Below are 15,373 nucleotides of genomic sequence, written 5' to 3'. Positions count from 1 at the left end.
ATTTCTTTTTTACCTTGTTACCCTTGACGCTCAGCTCTTCTGCCCACCTCTGCACATCCAATTCTTTTCATCTCCAACCCTTCCCAAACTTTTTATCCCGCTTTGTTAGCCCCGAAGACGGCAATCTCACCATGCAAATCTCTACACTCTTTTCAACCGCCGCTACCATGGCTGTTTTTATGCCGAATACAGTCCTCGCAGGTGGCAAAAACGGCCTGAAGGATTGCCAAGTCTCCCTTACAGCAACTAGTGAAGCTAGGCGATCGTTCTGGGATACCCAATATGCGGATTACAACGACGATGTGGAGATTTCTGCAGGGCGACACAAGTTTGTTATTCATGTGGAACAGGATTGCGGCGGAAGCAAGGTCTCTGGAACTATACCCCCGCATCACCTTGTCATATTAAGTCCCATGTCTGGTGGAGGCCGTCGTACTATTATCAACTCGGCCGGTGAAGTAAGGCTGGCTGCAACATGATATGTTGCCCAAAGATGATATGGTTATGGAGGTTTCACAAGCCACTATCCGGGTACTTTTTCCTGCGCGAACATTTCTCCACTATGGACAAAGTTTATGCCAAATCGGGATTGACAGCCGTAGCTATATAAGCCTATATTTGCCCTTCACTCTGCAATATAATATGTGATGGCGACTGTTCATAACTCAGGGCATATTTCCGAAGCCCAGGAATGCATAACTAAACCGTAGTTCAGTTCGTATTCTCGTATTATATTCGTTAGTCCATCCAAAAGAGTTGTCGCATTTCTTTATTCTAATTTATGTCTTGAAGTAATATTAGGCGAGAATATACGGCTTAATGCATCGCTCTTGACATATTAAACCGCCGTACTTATGGTTGAAGTCAATTAAACGGCTTTCCATAACATTAGAAAATCTATATCAACATTTTTGAATATATTTGCAATTTTGTTTTTCTTTTTGTTTTCCGACATTGTTTCAGCTATGGTCTCCTTTTCACTATTTCAACTTTTCTCTTTTATCATTTTTAATTAACTATCATAGTTTTAGTATTTGTGCAAAACCTTTGTCGGAATGCTTCTTCATCTTGCTGTTATTATTTAGTAGTAGGGGCAAAATCTTTCCCATCGCCCAGTTGCTTGATAGCGTGTGCCTTATAAATATTGCCGGCTTTGGTAATAGTTTTGGCGAACAATTAAATCCAAATATTTAAAGCTTCCCGCGGACAGTTCACTACGTAAAAGCCCACCCTTAGACGTACAGTAGCAGGGGAGAGCTTTTCTCTTGCCTGGCCCGTGGTATAGCCGCTTTGGCCCCATTTGGGCAGGCAGATTCTCTCCAAACCCACAATACTCGTATGCAAACACAGGCAAGGGCTAACCATTCTCGGATAAAATATACTTTTTCGAGATGAAAGAACTACACGTTTGAGCGTTCCTATCATTGGTAGTAGTCCTTGTCAATCCTATGGTGCATTTAAATAGTTGGGAGCATGGTGCTTGACTATTACCGCCCTGGTCATGTAACATTTGTTCAAGACCCGGTGGCAGCCAGTCTCTCTTGCCGAGAGGACTACGATAGACGCTACCCGACGGCGGACAGCCGGAAGACGAAGAGCGCTGAAGCGTATCCAATGTGTCGATCGAACTAGTTAAGGATTGGAATCTTCGAATTCAACGATCGTCTTTGTCAAAGGTACTTATAGAAGCCTTTGAACAGCCACAGATCTGCCTCGTCTTTTGTTATTGGGCGAGTATATGGTACTCTCTCTTTCAGGCTAGTTTTGGATAAAAGGAAACCATATATGACATTCCGGAAAGAGAAACAGAAATGTTTTCTCATCGCGCACTTGCTCTTCTCGAGTCTCGACACTTAATATAGCCTCCAATGATGCATCTCAACCTGAAAGCTTTTCAGCTGCATAAATACCTTTGAGTCCCAGCTTCCTTACCTTGACCACTGTTGGAATGCTTAGCTTGAGCACTGCAGCTACATAGTTACCAACTACAAAGCCTTGCAAATTAGTAACATGGAGGTATGGCCATCGTAAGCTTCCTTCGCACCTTGTCATAGCTCCCTTCATGTCTAACGTGGCTCATGTATACTACGGATGCTCGGGAAATCTGCGTCCCAGTCCAGGTAAATCAAAATTTGATGACAAAAAGGTCACAGGACTGAAGATCTCTGCGGCCAGAAAGCTTCTCTTTCGCCTGCAGATACCAGTAGCTTTCAACGACACTATGCGCTTAAACGAGCGTCTAGCAGATAAAATGAAATACAAGGAAACACAAACTGGATCTGTTCCGTCTGCGTGGCTAGAGCGGCTAAAAGCCCTACCAATTCGATATACTGTCTGCGTCCTGGATCCTTGACAACCGGTGGTCGACGACGATGATGCTTCGTCCCGCAGTCTCATGCTTGAGCCTGACCTGGACCGCCTTTTCCGACTCAACTTCGAGAGAATCCCCAGGCCGGCAGGTCCCAAAAGTTCCCAAGTGTGAGTTTGACGGGCCCCCGGGGATCTGGGCCCTCGTGGCTTGCGCCGCGTTCCTGACACGCGTCGCTCGCGCTCGACTGCTGACGAAAAACGCCCCTAGGAATCTATCCCTGTGACAATTGCCGCCAAGCGACGGCCATCTAGCCACGAATCTGGTATCTGTCTTCAAGTAGGATGGGCTGGGACGAAGTAGCCAAATCGCGTCAACTCCCCTCGTAACCAAGAACCTTTGTTCTAAGAAGTGCTTGCAGGACTACATGAATAGCTTGTGACGCATGTTTCCAGGCGCCGACATGGACTCGCCCTCGTCTTTCGTGAACAGCAAGGTTAAGGTTTAGGTCTAGTGTTGTGTGTTGGTAGGGCGTGATGACTAGGGTTGGTCGATACTCCAATCAGACTATTTCATGCTCAAGGCATGGGATGCATGTTGCATATACTTTATGATTATGGAAAAAATAAGGGTCTCGTGGTATCAATTGGTGAGATAGCTGTGCAGTCGCTGCAGTGTGCTGACGGATGACCATGCCTGTCGGGTAGGGCTTTCACCGGCACCTATCTGAACTTGGTGTGCCCATCATCTTGTCTCGTACATGGGCAACACGCGTGGCACGCTTTCTGTGTGCTGAATAATGTCGCGTCCCCGACCTTGGATAACAAAGCAAACACATGTCGCAATAGTGGCCAATAATCCTGCTACTAGGCTAGACTAGAACCAAAAAGGGAGCCTTGGTGGCAGTGCTACAAAAGGTCACGCATGATGTCTAAGCGGACTTCCGGACGTAAGAGGATAATGGCATAAGCGCGAGCAGCCCATGATGAGTAACCTAGCTGACAAATAATAATACAACAAGAAATACAAATTTTGATATTTTACCGCCCTGAACCAGCAAGAAACCTCTAGCAATCACGCGTTGGGAACTCCAGGTGCGCCAACAGCCAGCAGCTTGTCAAACAACGGCGTCCCCAGCCCTGTGACGGGATCCCAGCCGGCCGTGGCGTTGAACCTGGCGCCATTCGGGAATTCTGTACGTTGCTTCCTGCAGCCGATGCCAGCGCCGTTGACAATGTCCGTCATGGCCGCGGCGTTCTGGTACAGCATGGGGTTGAGGAAGCCCAAGGCCGGCATGTCCTTTGACTTGCGGGCGGCGTTGACGAGCGCCACCATGCCAGCAAACGCAGGTGAGCTGGCGCTGGTCCCCGAGATTAGAGAAACGCGGCCCTTGTCGATGACGACGAAGCGGGCGCCCTGGGCAGCCACGTCGGGAATTCCGCGGCCGTTGCCGTCAAAGAACTTTTCGTAGCCCGAAGCCTTGATCGATTCAATGTACTTGGGGACCACTTCGTTTTGGTAGTCGGGGCGAGCGTGGTAAATGCTGAAGCCGCCCGAGGAAAAGGAGACGGCGCGCTCCGGCTCGAAGCCGACGGTGGAGCCCACCGACGTGACGTAGGGGCAGCCTGCGGGGAATGTTGAGCCAAAAAAGGTTGCGTTGTCCGAGGCTCGAACACAGTCATTACCCGGGCCCGAGTCGCCCGACGAAAACATAACCGACACGCCGCGGGCGCCGAGCTGCATGAACATGTTGCAAACCTTGATGGCGTAGTCGCGCGGCACCGACTGTTCCTCCTCGCCATACGACACCGACAGGGTCTGAGGGATGGCTGAGTCGGGTTGGGCCAGGAGGTACGTCAGGAACTCCAGGTAAGGCTCATTGCTGCTGTTGTTGGCGTTGGGCTGGTCCAGAGTTGGGACGAGGGGTCTGCAGTTTGGTTGCGGGTTAGTTGAGTGTCCTACGATAATCTCGGGAGTTAGGTTTTCAATAGATGGCCTACTAACCCTCTGCCTCCAGTGCTGTACTCCAAAATTGGAATAGGGTGGCTCATTGCCATGACGTACTGCAGATCGAGGTTCGCCTCGCCTATGGTGCAAGTGGAAGAATATCGTTAGCAACAGCATCAACTCCCCATCCCCCCAAATCAGTAACGGCGAGTGTGTTCTGTTCAGAAGAGCCATGCTTACCGCTGTCAAGTTTGCTCTGCTGGTCATTGGCTCCACCGTTGACCGTTTCGACCGAAAAGTTCTGCAACGGAACACCAGGGCCAAGGACCCGCTGAGTGAATGCCTGCTGATCACTGTACCTGGCGTACTGCTCCAGGAACGACGCGAAAGCGACCAGGTTCCCCGTGGTTGCCGGCTTGTAGTTGACCCTGTACAGAGTTCGCAGGCACAGGGGCGTCACGCCAGACTCGTTACATGCCGCCTTGATCGACCCAGGCCCGTTGGCCGGCAGGTCAGCCATGACCTGGAACCCCACCGACAAGGTCTTGAGCTGCTGCTCGTCAAAGTCGTCCTGCTTGAAGATGTGCGACGCCTGCCCGACGGGACCGCCAAACCGCGTCGTGGGCTGCACGAGGTCGACGTGCGGCGCCACCGAGTCGTCGACGCCGTACGAGAGCGTCCGCAGCTGCAGCGTCTCGCCCGGGCCGGCATACCAGGCAAAGTCTGCGCCGAGCAGCCTGTCCGCGGCCCCGACCGTCGTGCGCAGCGTCACCCAGTCGTGCTCGACCGTGTAGTCGTCGACGCCGTTGTCGACCAGCCACGACGTCACGCTGCGGACGGCCCGCGGCGTGGGCGCCGTGTAGCTGCGCAGCTCGTCGCGCGTCAGGTGCTGGCCGTAATTGGCGTGCCTGGGGTTCGAGACCTGCAGCACCACCTGCTCCAGGGCGGCGGCATTTTGCTGGCGGAGGGCGATGCGCAGGGTCAGCGGCTCCGTCGATTCCGCCGCGTGCGAGTATGACCAGCCTCGGGGAGGGTGGGGTAGGCTGTCAAAGACACGAGCGGTGGCAAGGGAGGCCAGGAGGCCGAGGGGGAGAAGGATACGGTCGAGCATCCTGGTGGCGGAAGTTTTTGTTTTAACTTTGGTGATCCGAGGTTTTGCTGACAACTTGGAGGAGTGAAAGGTCTATTAAAAAAAACCAGTCGCAGTCGCGGGATCAATTGCTGCAGGAACGACAAAGAGGACCAATGGGCGGCACAGTCAGACTCCTGAAGCCACTCAACAATGGTGGCTCAGAATATGAGGGACTTGATCGATCTGAAAGAAACGAAACAAAACAGGAAAACACAAGGAGAAGAACAGAAGAATCCAATCGAGGTGATTCGTCCACGCTGGAGCTTATAAGCAAGGCGAATCCCCCGACCTACTTTATTCAGCTCAAACTTTGAGTCTGCCTTGCCCCCAGGACGGTGGGTGCACCTGCCTGATGCGGATGGCAAAGGCTTAATTTTGCTTCAACGTGGGCAACTAAATTAACGCACTCTTGGCTGGATTTGGTGCAGGTCCGACATGGGACGTGCTCAAGACAGATGTTCTGTGGTTTGATGAGCAGAGGCCAACATCAGATGCAGGTCTCAGAATTGCAGGAGCTGGGACCTCGTCCGAATCCGCCGTGCTCTGCTTGCGTTTGACCTGATGGTATTTCGCTGTGACACCGTTGAGCGGGTGCCGATCTAGAAAAACAGAGCAAAGGGACGCGACGCTGAAGATGAGCGTAGAGGCCAGAACATTTGCAAAGGAAGAAAAGAAGGCGGCACTTTCCTCGGTCGGGTTTGGACAGATACGTTGGTTTTTTTTTTTTTTTTCTGGTTTTTTTTTTGTTCTCCTCAAACCCTGGACGACATCTCACGACTAGCGCGCCTTTGACTAATTTACCTGCCGCAAGCAAGATGAATAGACTCAATGTCATGGTAGTATGCATTGCAACCCTCGAATTCTGCTCATCTCCCGCGGCTTAACTTGATTAACGTTGCGTACCCCCTGTTCGGCACCCCCCCTGTTCGGCACCCTGAAAATCTAACAACGAAATGCCTACTTTTATAAACTGATTTAAATATAAAATTATCAACGGACAAAAATACAATCGTTTTCACGCTTCTCCGGTTCATTAACCTCTTCTTCATCAGCTAAAGGTTCCAAATTTTCTATATCATTTTCCTGCAATCCAATAATGTTCTGTTTGTTAACCAAAAGCTCGTTTGGATCCGGAACCACCCTCCTCCTTTTAACCGGCCGTATTGCCTCCAGTTGTGCTTCCAATAAGCTGATTTTTTGCTGGGCGCTAGCCAAAAGGGTATCTTTGGCTTCGAAACTTTTTTGGACTTTTGCAAATAAAAGACGTGAAGTAGCGTTGGTTTTGTTGGATTGGGAAAGTTTTTGCAGTTGAAGTCGGATATCTCGGGTCGTTTTAGGGGTTTTCCAAATAAGTAAAGACGGGTCGTTAATTTTTTGGGCTGGGCTTTCCGGTGTTTTATCCCTTTGCAAACCGTTGTTTTTATCTTTTATAACGTTGGCGTTGCTATTTTCTAACAAAAAAGGGCTTAAAAGTGGTTTAACCAAGTTTACCGGCCATAACCCCGTTGTACGCCAACCAGATTGAATGGTTTTTGCTATAAATGCTTTTAATCTGGCCTTTCGATAACAAAGTAGGAAATTTCGTTTTCCAATAACTGTTGAACAGCAAAATTGGCTAACAAATCCAAGTTGACGTCGATAAGCTTCTTTTAACGGCCCAAAAACCGATAGATCCAATGGTTGAAGAACGTGTGACGAATGAGGGGGTAAATATAGGAGTTGAATATTATTTTGCAAGCAAAGAAGCATAAATTCGTCCGTTATATGTGATCCATGGCCATCCAAAACTAATAACCGCTTTTCAGGGGTTAAAGGTTGGGTATACGGAATAAACACCTTTTTTAACCATTCGATAGCCGTTTGGTTATTTGTCCACCCGTTTTCGGTTGCATGAAATTGCCAATTATCGAAAGGGCTTAAATCCGTGGGAAACCATTGTTGTTGTACGTTTTTTCCCTTAAATATAACGAGGGGAGGGAGGGCAACGCCCGTAGCCGATATACATTCGATTATAGTCGTCCAACCACGCGTTCCGGGCTCTTTTCGTTGCAACGGCCGGATCCCGTTAAGCCCTAATACTAGGCCATTAGATCCTTTGCCTTCCATTATACCGGTTTCGTCCATATTCCAACGGTTTTCCGGTTTAATAGCGTTAATAACCGGGTTCGTAATATAAAGCCACCAAGATTTAATTACCTCCGTAGTAGCGCCATTAACCCGGGCGTTATCTATTCGACGGGGCCTTTGGGTTTTAAGGATTGGATAACGAGCCAAAAAACGAGTTATCCAACGTTTTCCAAGGCCTTTTGTCTCTCCGGCGGCTTGAAGAATTCGTTCGGCAAAAAAGCGTAATTCTTGATGCGTTGGCGGAAGCCCTAAAGCTGTTTGGGTAAGTACCCAATCAGCCAAATGCTTTTCCTGTTCCGTGGAAAGCCTTTGAAAAGGGCTTTGTGCTTTTTTATAAGGTTGAGAACCTTTAAGTCGACTTTGAAGTGTAGACCTAGGTATTCCCCATTTTCGGGAGGTTTTTGCAATTGGATTGCCATTATTGACGTCGTTAATTGCAGATATAAGCTGTTTTTCAGTATATTGCTTCATTGGAAAATGGAGAATTAAAATCAGAAAAAAGTAAATCCAAAAGTGACAGATTCATCGAGATATTTATAATAGAAGTTGGAGGATAAAAATAAAAGTGTTGTTATTTTTGGGTGCCGAACAGGGGGGGTGCCGAACAGGGGGTACGCAACGTTAAGTCGCCCTGGCTTTACTAACGTAACGTCCAACCTGTTGCGTTGCAATCCATTGCAGTCACCGTGTCATGCATAAGGCCACTGTGCTTAGCGCAAATCAATTTTCCGGTAGTGATGATCGGCGAACCTACAGTTCTCTCTCTCTCTCTCTGCCTTTTTTTTTGTTTTGTTTTTTGTCAGGTTCCTTGCTTGTGATGTGCCGAACGACAACGAGGATGGACCCTGGATCGGACCAACTGATTAACTGTCCGGGAAATTAAGAACCATAAAACGTCGACGTTTACCTAGTTAATGATGTCGTAGCCAAGGTGTACGGGGCACTGCTGGCTGCGAAAGCCAGGTCTGTTGCCCGCGTCCGAAGGGGCCGACATAACCCTACCCCTACCTATATTCCAACCGAGTTGCAACACGGGATTCCGAGTGATTTCATGCGCTTTTTACAGGTGACCAATCACGAACAAAGGGGCTTGCGTGACGCCGGTTTATGTGTGATTTGCGACGTATGGAAGATCTGTTTCTGTGTACGACCGATGAACGCGCGTTTCATCAGAAACACGGCGCCAAAACAAGCAACAAAGCCGTATCCTGTTGACAGCTGGAGTGATAAGAAAAAGGCAGGGGGCTAGCCAAGGTGCACCTCGTACCTCTAGAGTCTACATATTCTATCGGCACCATTTGACCTTGTCACGAACCCAAGGAGAGACGAGATAATTACCTTGTACCCCGCGAACAGTTCATCTCTGTATTCGTGAAGGTCTCCCCAGACAGGTCACTCGGTATTCAGACCAAGAGCTGGAACGCAGCAGAATCCCCAGTGAGGGAGGGTTGCGACAGAAGTCAGCTCCTTTGTCAAAGTTTATTTTGTTGCCCCGCCACATGGCATGAAACGGCCTACAAGTCCCTCAGTAGACCCGGACAACCTTGCGATTTGTTTTCAACGTCACCGCTGATAATAACCACTGATCCAACCAAGTCGCCTCCTCCAGCGACGGATGTGATACAACAAACAGCTGCCGGGGACCATTTAGACAGTCACCGGAAACTGGGAGGTGTGCGATGACAGGGCCTTACAATCCTTGCGTGACGTGGCTGCATCGGTAGACTCGTTGATCTCTGCTGCGTTGTGAGGGACCATGGTGTTTACCAGCATTCAGTGAGCTTTCCAAGCGAATTGAGGCTTTGACGCCCTGCACCGGAAGCCTCGCCTATCATCGAATCCGACAGTGACTCTGCGAAATTGTGATCGCTGACAGTAAGATCTTCCTCAACGATGACGTCTGGTTCAAATCCCCGCAAACCTAGATAGTAAATAGAGTACATGGAAGTCATTGATAAAGATATGCTTTTTTCGAACGTTGGATAACTTTAGTCTTTAGCACGACCGACAACGATGATGGCCAAGAATCCGTTGATAAACGTCACAGCTACCCACGGCATATGCAACAGGATCTTTGGGGCCAGAATCCACGTCCGAACTCAATCAGCATGAACAACCTAGACTAAACTCGTCGTCCTCTGACAATCCGCGCCCCCTTGGTTTGTCATATCGCAGGAACCGAAAAGATCGGGCCGGCCAATGTAGGCCCTCTGTTGATGTTGGGCCACTCGATTCTGCCGGACCGCTCCGAGATTTTCCCAGGGTCTCCGCTGTCCACAGTCCACCGGACATGCGTAAATTTAGTCCCAGTGCCGACCGAGTGGATTGCCGTGGCGGCGGGGTCGGATGACGGTGAAACGTGGGATGGGAACGTCAAAATTTGGCAAGTGTGCGCTAGTTCAAGTCTCTCCGGCCTTTTTTGGTGCGTATCCGAGTACGTTGAGGATACGGACAGTGGTTTTTTTATTGTTTTTTATTTTTTTTTTGTTTTCGTAAAATCCTTCCCTTTGAGTAACGTCAGATTTGAGTGTTCCCCATCGGACTCTGACAATCCTTGACATGCTTTGGCTTTGCTGTAGAAAGACAGTTGTCAAAATGTCCCAAACCGCTGGATTAACCATTCGCGACTCGCGATATTTTTTTACAACTATGAAAAAGATTGTCGCGCGTTGTTGGATTTGGCTATGATGCCAAGAAGTTGCAATCACGATGCAGCATCCGGGGCTGTCAATCGATCATCTTCTGTCTGCTTTGTCACCGACGACCCTGGCGAGGACTGATTTGTCACAACAACCGGACCTCGCGTTTCGGCTCAAGGTCCTTCTTTTTTTCGCAGTCATCCATCCCAACTGGGGGAGGAACCGGATGTTTGGTGGAGAAGTGCAGCGGTCGCAGGACCAATCAAACAATACGCCATGCCCTGTAGGGCAGCTAGACAGACGTGAACCAAAGCCAGTCCCGCTTGATCGCTTGTTTCTTTGGCGGCTTGGCAATGGAAATCTGACAAACCCCAGGGACATGGAGCGTAACATTTTCTTCGCGGGGTTTGCCGTATCGGTAGCGAGCCAAGATCAACGACACTTTGTCACTTTTTGACATATAAAGGCACGTCTTGCGCCACTAGCGGAGGGTATTGTTGGATCATCTCATCATCAAACACAAAGTACAACAAGACAACACCCATCTACAAAGTTTGGCAACCTGCACCTCTACCATCCACACCAAAAGTCCACACAAAGTCCACAAAAACAAATCATCAACAATGGCCAACTTCCACCTCGCCGCCACCGCACCCATCAACCCGCCGGGAGCCAAGCCCGTCCTCTCCCGGGAGCAGGTCTGGCGCGCGCTGCAGATCAAGGTGCGGGAGCCGTCCCTCTTCGTGCCCGTCATCACGTCGTGCGCCGTCGTGTCGGAGAAGGGCAACGTCGTGAACCGCGAGGTCCAGTTCAAGTCGGGACTCGGCCTCCCCGAGGGCAAGATCAGCGAGGCCTGCACCAACTACGCCCCGGCCAAGGTGCACTTCAAGATGGACACGGGCGACGAGGTCGAGAACATTGTCGGCCAGGGACCCAGCGACGACGAGAACGACCTCTGGCTCACTTATGCCTTTGACTGGGTCATCAAGGAGGGCGCAGACACTTCTCAGCACGGAAAGGTGAGTTTTCTTTTTTGTTTTTCTCTCGTTTTTTTTCTTCTTCTTTTGGCATGCACTTAATTCTCTTGGATGGAAGGCGGGGAGAGGGGTTGCGCGCGAAAGTCGGTGTGCAACCATTCGAGGCCCTTGGATCGGCACGTGATTCTCAGTCTAGTGCTAACCATAAACGATTTCTTTTTCTTTTTGATGCAGATGGCCAAGAATGCAGTTGCCGGCACTATTACCGTCATGCGCAAGATGGCTGCAGATGGAAAGCTGTGAATGAACCTTGTGCTACGTGGGGTGGCATGTGTCAAAATGGACATTGGAAATAGGAAATATTGCTCGGGGGAAGCAGGCCCGCCTTGAGCCTCAACCAATTCACCTGTGGTTGGCATGCTCTAAAAAAGTTACACCTGCCATTCATGCTTTGTGGTTACTCTAGGCAACTGAATGGACTACCAACTTTATGTCACCTTGGGGAGGTTGGGCGTTCCGGTCAGTTAGCAGCTGCACATGTACCGCACGCTAACATGTGCGGCATTATAAGGTTGGCGAGGCGATTTGACCAATTTCCGTCCATTTTCTAGCTATAAAAGTGGGAGGATGGCCTCGTATCTTCGGCTGGAAATTTTGGGGCATACCTTACCTGCCATATGAATCTAATGAGCTTCAATTTTGTTCCAAATTGACAACGTTAATCACTTTCGTTTCTATCCTTCCTTCCATTTACAAGCCCACGCGTGCTGAACTCTTGCCTCCTATCATATAATTACCTACCTACCTACCTACATTAATCTTTAATATTGATCGGGAGAAGCGGAAGCCATGGCCCAAACATCAACTGCATTGGTTCTTTACCAGCCATATCCCAACAAAAGCCTGGCCGAGTATATCCGCGCCGTCGAAGAGAGTCACAATGCGTATACCGCACAGCTCTCCCCGACGGGCCAGCTGCCGGCCTTGATGGCTCTCCCGGTCGAGCTCTTCATGCAAATCTACGACCTTTTGACGGTGGAGAGCCAGGCGATGCTGGCGGTCACATGCAAGAGCCTGTACCGCAGCATGTTTCCGCACGTGGCCATCAAGCAGGTCAAGCATAAGGGTGGGATGCTGCGGTGCATCGAGCGGCAGATGCCGCAGCAATACTACTGCCCAGTCTGTGTCAAGCTGCATCGTGTAAGCAAACAAAGGATTCCGCCAAGACTTGCCGTAGTCCCACTCCCTCTTTTGCTCCTAACGACTAACAAAAAGCCTCCCCCTTCACCAGTGGCACCTGGACGACAACGGCAGACCAGTCTTCCCCACCTGCGACGACATGACCCCGAGCTGCGGCGTCACAAGGTGGCTCTTCCCCAGCGACCCGGGCCCGTACGCCGAGGGCTCGCCCGAGACGGTCGACTACGAGGTCGACTACCGCACCGCCCGCCTGGCCGTCCGCGCCGCCGCCCTGGGCCCATCGTTCGGCCCTCCCCTCTCCATCCTCGAGAAGCGCGCGGCCTGGCAGCCGTGCCCAGACATGGCCGACCAGCACGGCCCTCTCCTGAACGCGGTGGCCGTCGGATACCACTACGAGCCGCGAGTGGTCGACGGCGTCCTGCACGTCCGCGCAACGTACGTCGTGCGCGACAACTCGGGGTCCCCGGACCTCTGGAACCTGTGGGCGAAGAAGCCCGACCTGGGCCCCTGGATCTGCCCCGGGAGGAAGGTGTTTGCTGAGTTCGAGGGCCAGGCGGGGCGGTGTCTGTGCTTTGAGGATGTGCCGGGGACAGACGTCGACGCGGAGTCTTCTTCCGACGTCGAGGAGGAAGTGGTGGAGTGCAGCTGCGCCAAGACGCTGGCCGAGGTGTGCGCGCTCGCAATCAGGACGGTCTCGAGGTGCGAGTGCGCGGCCTGGGCGTCGCAGTACTGCGGCACCGAGTGGGAGATCACCAATTTAGTAGTAGTAGTAGTAGTAGTATTTAACGCCGGGCTCGGCCCGGCTCATTAGCCGGCCGTTAGCAACCTCCCGAGGGGTATCTCGGCGCGCTTTCTATTTTCTCTATTTACACAGCGGAAAACAAGGGCATAGAAGCGAATCGAGCCTGACCGGGTTCGTGCCCGGTCCTGCTTACAGGTTTGTTCACTGACGCGACCCCGTGCCTTCAGGCGCACGGAGGATTCGTCTGACGGCAGTTGACGGCTCTTCATCGAGAGGGGCCTGTGTCCAAACAGCGGAGCTGTCGGTCGTTTGTAGCCATGGAGACGAAGTTCCCAACAAGTGTGGGCTCGACGGCACAGGCGGGTGGTTGTTGTCGATAGCCAGCCGGGTTATCCTTGCCACGGGTAAGCGGGGGAGGAGGTGGAGGGAGCAGGATTCGAACCTACGTTACTCAAGTAACAGCCATGGCGCTTAACCACTGCGCCATTCCCCCCAATGGGAGATCACCAAGACGCCGTCCCCGGCCGGATCCGGCGCGTGGGAGCTGAGGTGGCAGGTGTGGCGGCGGTTCGACGTGCTGACCGAGTGCGGCCTGCACGAGTGGTTCCGCGACCCGTACTTTGACGAGGGGGACGACGGGCGCTGGATGTGTCCCTACTACGGGCTCAAGACGGGGGCGAGGAGGGCTTGGCTGCTGGCCGAGGCGGCCGAGCGCGGCGACGACGAAGAGGCCGTCGAGGCGCAGCTCGCGGAGGACGAGGAGAGGATGACGGAGGGTGACCTGTCCGAATACGACGAGGCCAAGTGGCTCCAGGTGATGTGGGAGGAGGCGGGGCAGTGGTTTGAGGAAAAGCCCCAGACTGTTTGGGGTCAGGAGGTAGACTGGGAGCACTGGTACTAGGGTCGAGTTTCATTTGAGTTTTCCTGTTGATACCCTGTTCAATCCACTGTATGTAAATATATAAATGTGTGAATCGGCGCCGATACCATGATACTTGGCGGACAAGGTCACATCAAAAGTACGAATGTCTGCCAGCCCTGGTTGGCACCAACTCTTACCTCGGCCCAACCTCACCCTGTTCTACCTTTACTGTCTTTGGTTGACAGCATATCCCAAATGATATGTTGTGGAACACTCATGGTAATTTTTTTCTTGTCAGTCTGGTTGTCATTGGTTACGGCTGCCGATTTATCAAATTATCTCCAAATGCTTTAGATCGCATCTCTATGGGGAAGATGTTCAAAATCACACTCCTTCCGAGGTTGTCACAAAGAGAGGCGCCACGAGCTGCCGTAGGGTCCACCGCCTTTGTCGAGTTGGAAAATGTCGATAGCAACAAGTTTGGCCACACACGAGAATCGGAGTTTTTAGGGCACAGGTTTTGGAGGCGCGGGTGTCACGGGCTGCGGCCGCTGAGTCGTCTCTGAATCAGCGACAGCCCGATTATCTTGTTTTGTCTTTGCAGCATGCAGAATTAGCGGAAAAGCCGCAAAGCTTTTATTAACCAAAACTTGAGCCAGTGGCTGGGGCTGGCAGATTAGACTCACAGTACAAGTGTACCTATGTAAGCAGGGTTCCACGGGAAATGGCCGCCTGATTTGGCTGGTGCTGCTTGCCAATTCAAGGGGCGGTATGCCGGTAGGCGCTCCACGCCCAAATTCCATACTCGTTTAATACCCACGCATGTGTGTGTCGGCATAATCCGCACAGTTTGACAAAGCAAGCTAAACTTGACGTATGATTTGCCAATCTTTTTTAACTTTTTTGAGCTTCCTGCAGCCTGACCATTTATATCTTATTTGAACAAGTGAAATCGTGTTTGTTCTGCATTTTAGCCACCACAGACAGATGTTGCTAAATTACATATAATTTGACACTTGTCAAAAACTGTTTGGCCTCACGACCACTTAACCCCAGTTATCCAGCATTTACCGATCCCCACTTCCAAAACCACCCCGGAAATAATAATAGAGAAACACTTTCCGGGAGACAAACTCCGCACGAGTTAATCCCACCATATGTTGGATCCGTGACCCGAATTTTCCCACGAGGCGGTTAATGACTTTGCAAAATGCCGGTTGGATGGTTGCACAAGACCATTCCCAGCCCCGAGTGCACGGTGTGCGGTAAATAATATATAACGCGCAAGGGCCATGGTCGCCGGTCCCTAAATGTGGAGCTTTTTAATTTATTTGAATTATATACTTTATTTAGCCGCTTCTTCGTGACATTTCCGCATAATTATACTTGGTATTATACCCCGTATTTAGTTTGGTTGAAAATTCTACCAAAGGAAACCC

The 15,373-nt window shown here is 50.9% G+C and overlaps 6 protein-coding genes and 1 pseudogene across 7 annotated transcripts; 5 read left to right on the top strand and 2 right to left on the bottom strand.

Annotated features, from left to right (window-relative positions):
* Positions 1 to 131: 131 nt before the first annotated feature.
* Positions 132 to 479, top strand: MGG_16619 (uncharacterized protein; the record flags this gene model as incomplete). The annotated part of the gene is made up of 1 exon (XM_003711238.1): positions 132 to 479. One exon carries the CDS (start codon positions 132 to 134, stop codon positions 477 to 479), a length of 348 nt encoding a protein of 115 aa, XP_003711286.1.
* A 1,893-nt stretch (positions 480 to 2,372) lies between these two features.
* Positions 2,373 to 2,816, top strand: MGG_16618 (uncharacterized protein; the record flags this gene model as incomplete). Its single annotated transcript, XM_003711237.1, has 2 exons — positions 2,373 to 2,478; positions 2,764 to 2,816. The coding sequence occupies 2 exons, from the start codon at positions 2,373 to 2,375 to the stop codon at positions 2,814 to 2,816; spliced, it is 159 nt and encodes a 52-aa protein (XP_003711285.1).
* A 566-nt stretch (positions 2,817 to 3,382) lies between these two features.
* Positions 3,383 to 5,366, bottom strand: MGG_07404 (tripeptidyl-peptidase 1; the record flags this gene model as incomplete). Its single annotated transcript, XM_003711236.1, has 3 exons — positions 3,383 to 4,235; positions 4,313 to 4,394; positions 4,496 to 5,366. 3 exons carry the CDS (start codon positions 5,364 to 5,366, stop codon positions 3,383 to 3,385), a joined length of 1,806 nt encoding a protein of 601 aa, XP_003711284.1.
* A 5,148-nt stretch (positions 5,367 to 10,514) lies between these two features.
* On the top strand, positions 10,515 to 11,875 carry MGG_07402 (uncharacterized protein). Its single transcript, XM_003711235.1, has 2 exons — positions 10,515 to 11,172; positions 11,365 to 11,875. The coding sequence occupies exons 1-2, from the start codon at positions 10,777 to 10,779 to the stop codon at positions 11,431 to 11,433; spliced, it is 465 nt and encodes a 154-aa protein (XP_003711283.1). The 5' UTR covers positions 10,515 to 10,776; the 3' UTR covers positions 11,434 to 11,875.
* A 104-nt stretch (positions 11,876 to 11,979) lies between these two features.
* On the top strand, positions 11,980 to 13,141 carry MGG_16617 (uncharacterized protein; the record flags this gene model as incomplete). The annotated part of the gene is made up of 2 exons (XM_003711234.1): positions 11,980 to 12,330; positions 12,422 to 13,141. 2 exons carry the CDS (start codon positions 11,980 to 11,982, stop codon positions 13,139 to 13,141), a joined length of 1,071 nt encoding a protein of 356 aa, XP_003711282.1.
* Positions 13,142 to 13,389: 248 nt separating this feature from the next.
* Positions 13,390 to 13,973, top strand: MGG_16616 (uncharacterized protein; the record flags this gene model as incomplete). Its single annotated transcript, XM_003711233.1, has 2 exons — positions 13,390 to 13,413; positions 13,584 to 13,973. 2 exons carry the CDS (start codon positions 13,390 to 13,392, stop codon positions 13,971 to 13,973), a joined length of 414 nt encoding a protein of 137 aa, XP_003711281.1.
* Positions 13,494 to 13,565, bottom strand: MGG_20120 (annotated as a pseudogene). Its single transcript has one exon. The product of its transcript is annotated as a tRNA-OTHER (tRNA).
* Positions 13,974 to 15,373: the final 1,400 nt, after the last annotated feature.

This window comes from Pyricularia oryzae, chromosome 3 (assembly GCF_000002495.2).
Source record: "Pyricularia oryzae 70-15 chromosome 3, whole genome shotgun sequence".
NCBI lineage: Eukaryota > Fungi > Ascomycota > Sordariomycetes > Magnaporthales > Pyriculariaceae > Pyricularia > Pyricularia oryzae.
This window is presented reverse-complemented; position numbering and strand designations above follow the sequence as displayed.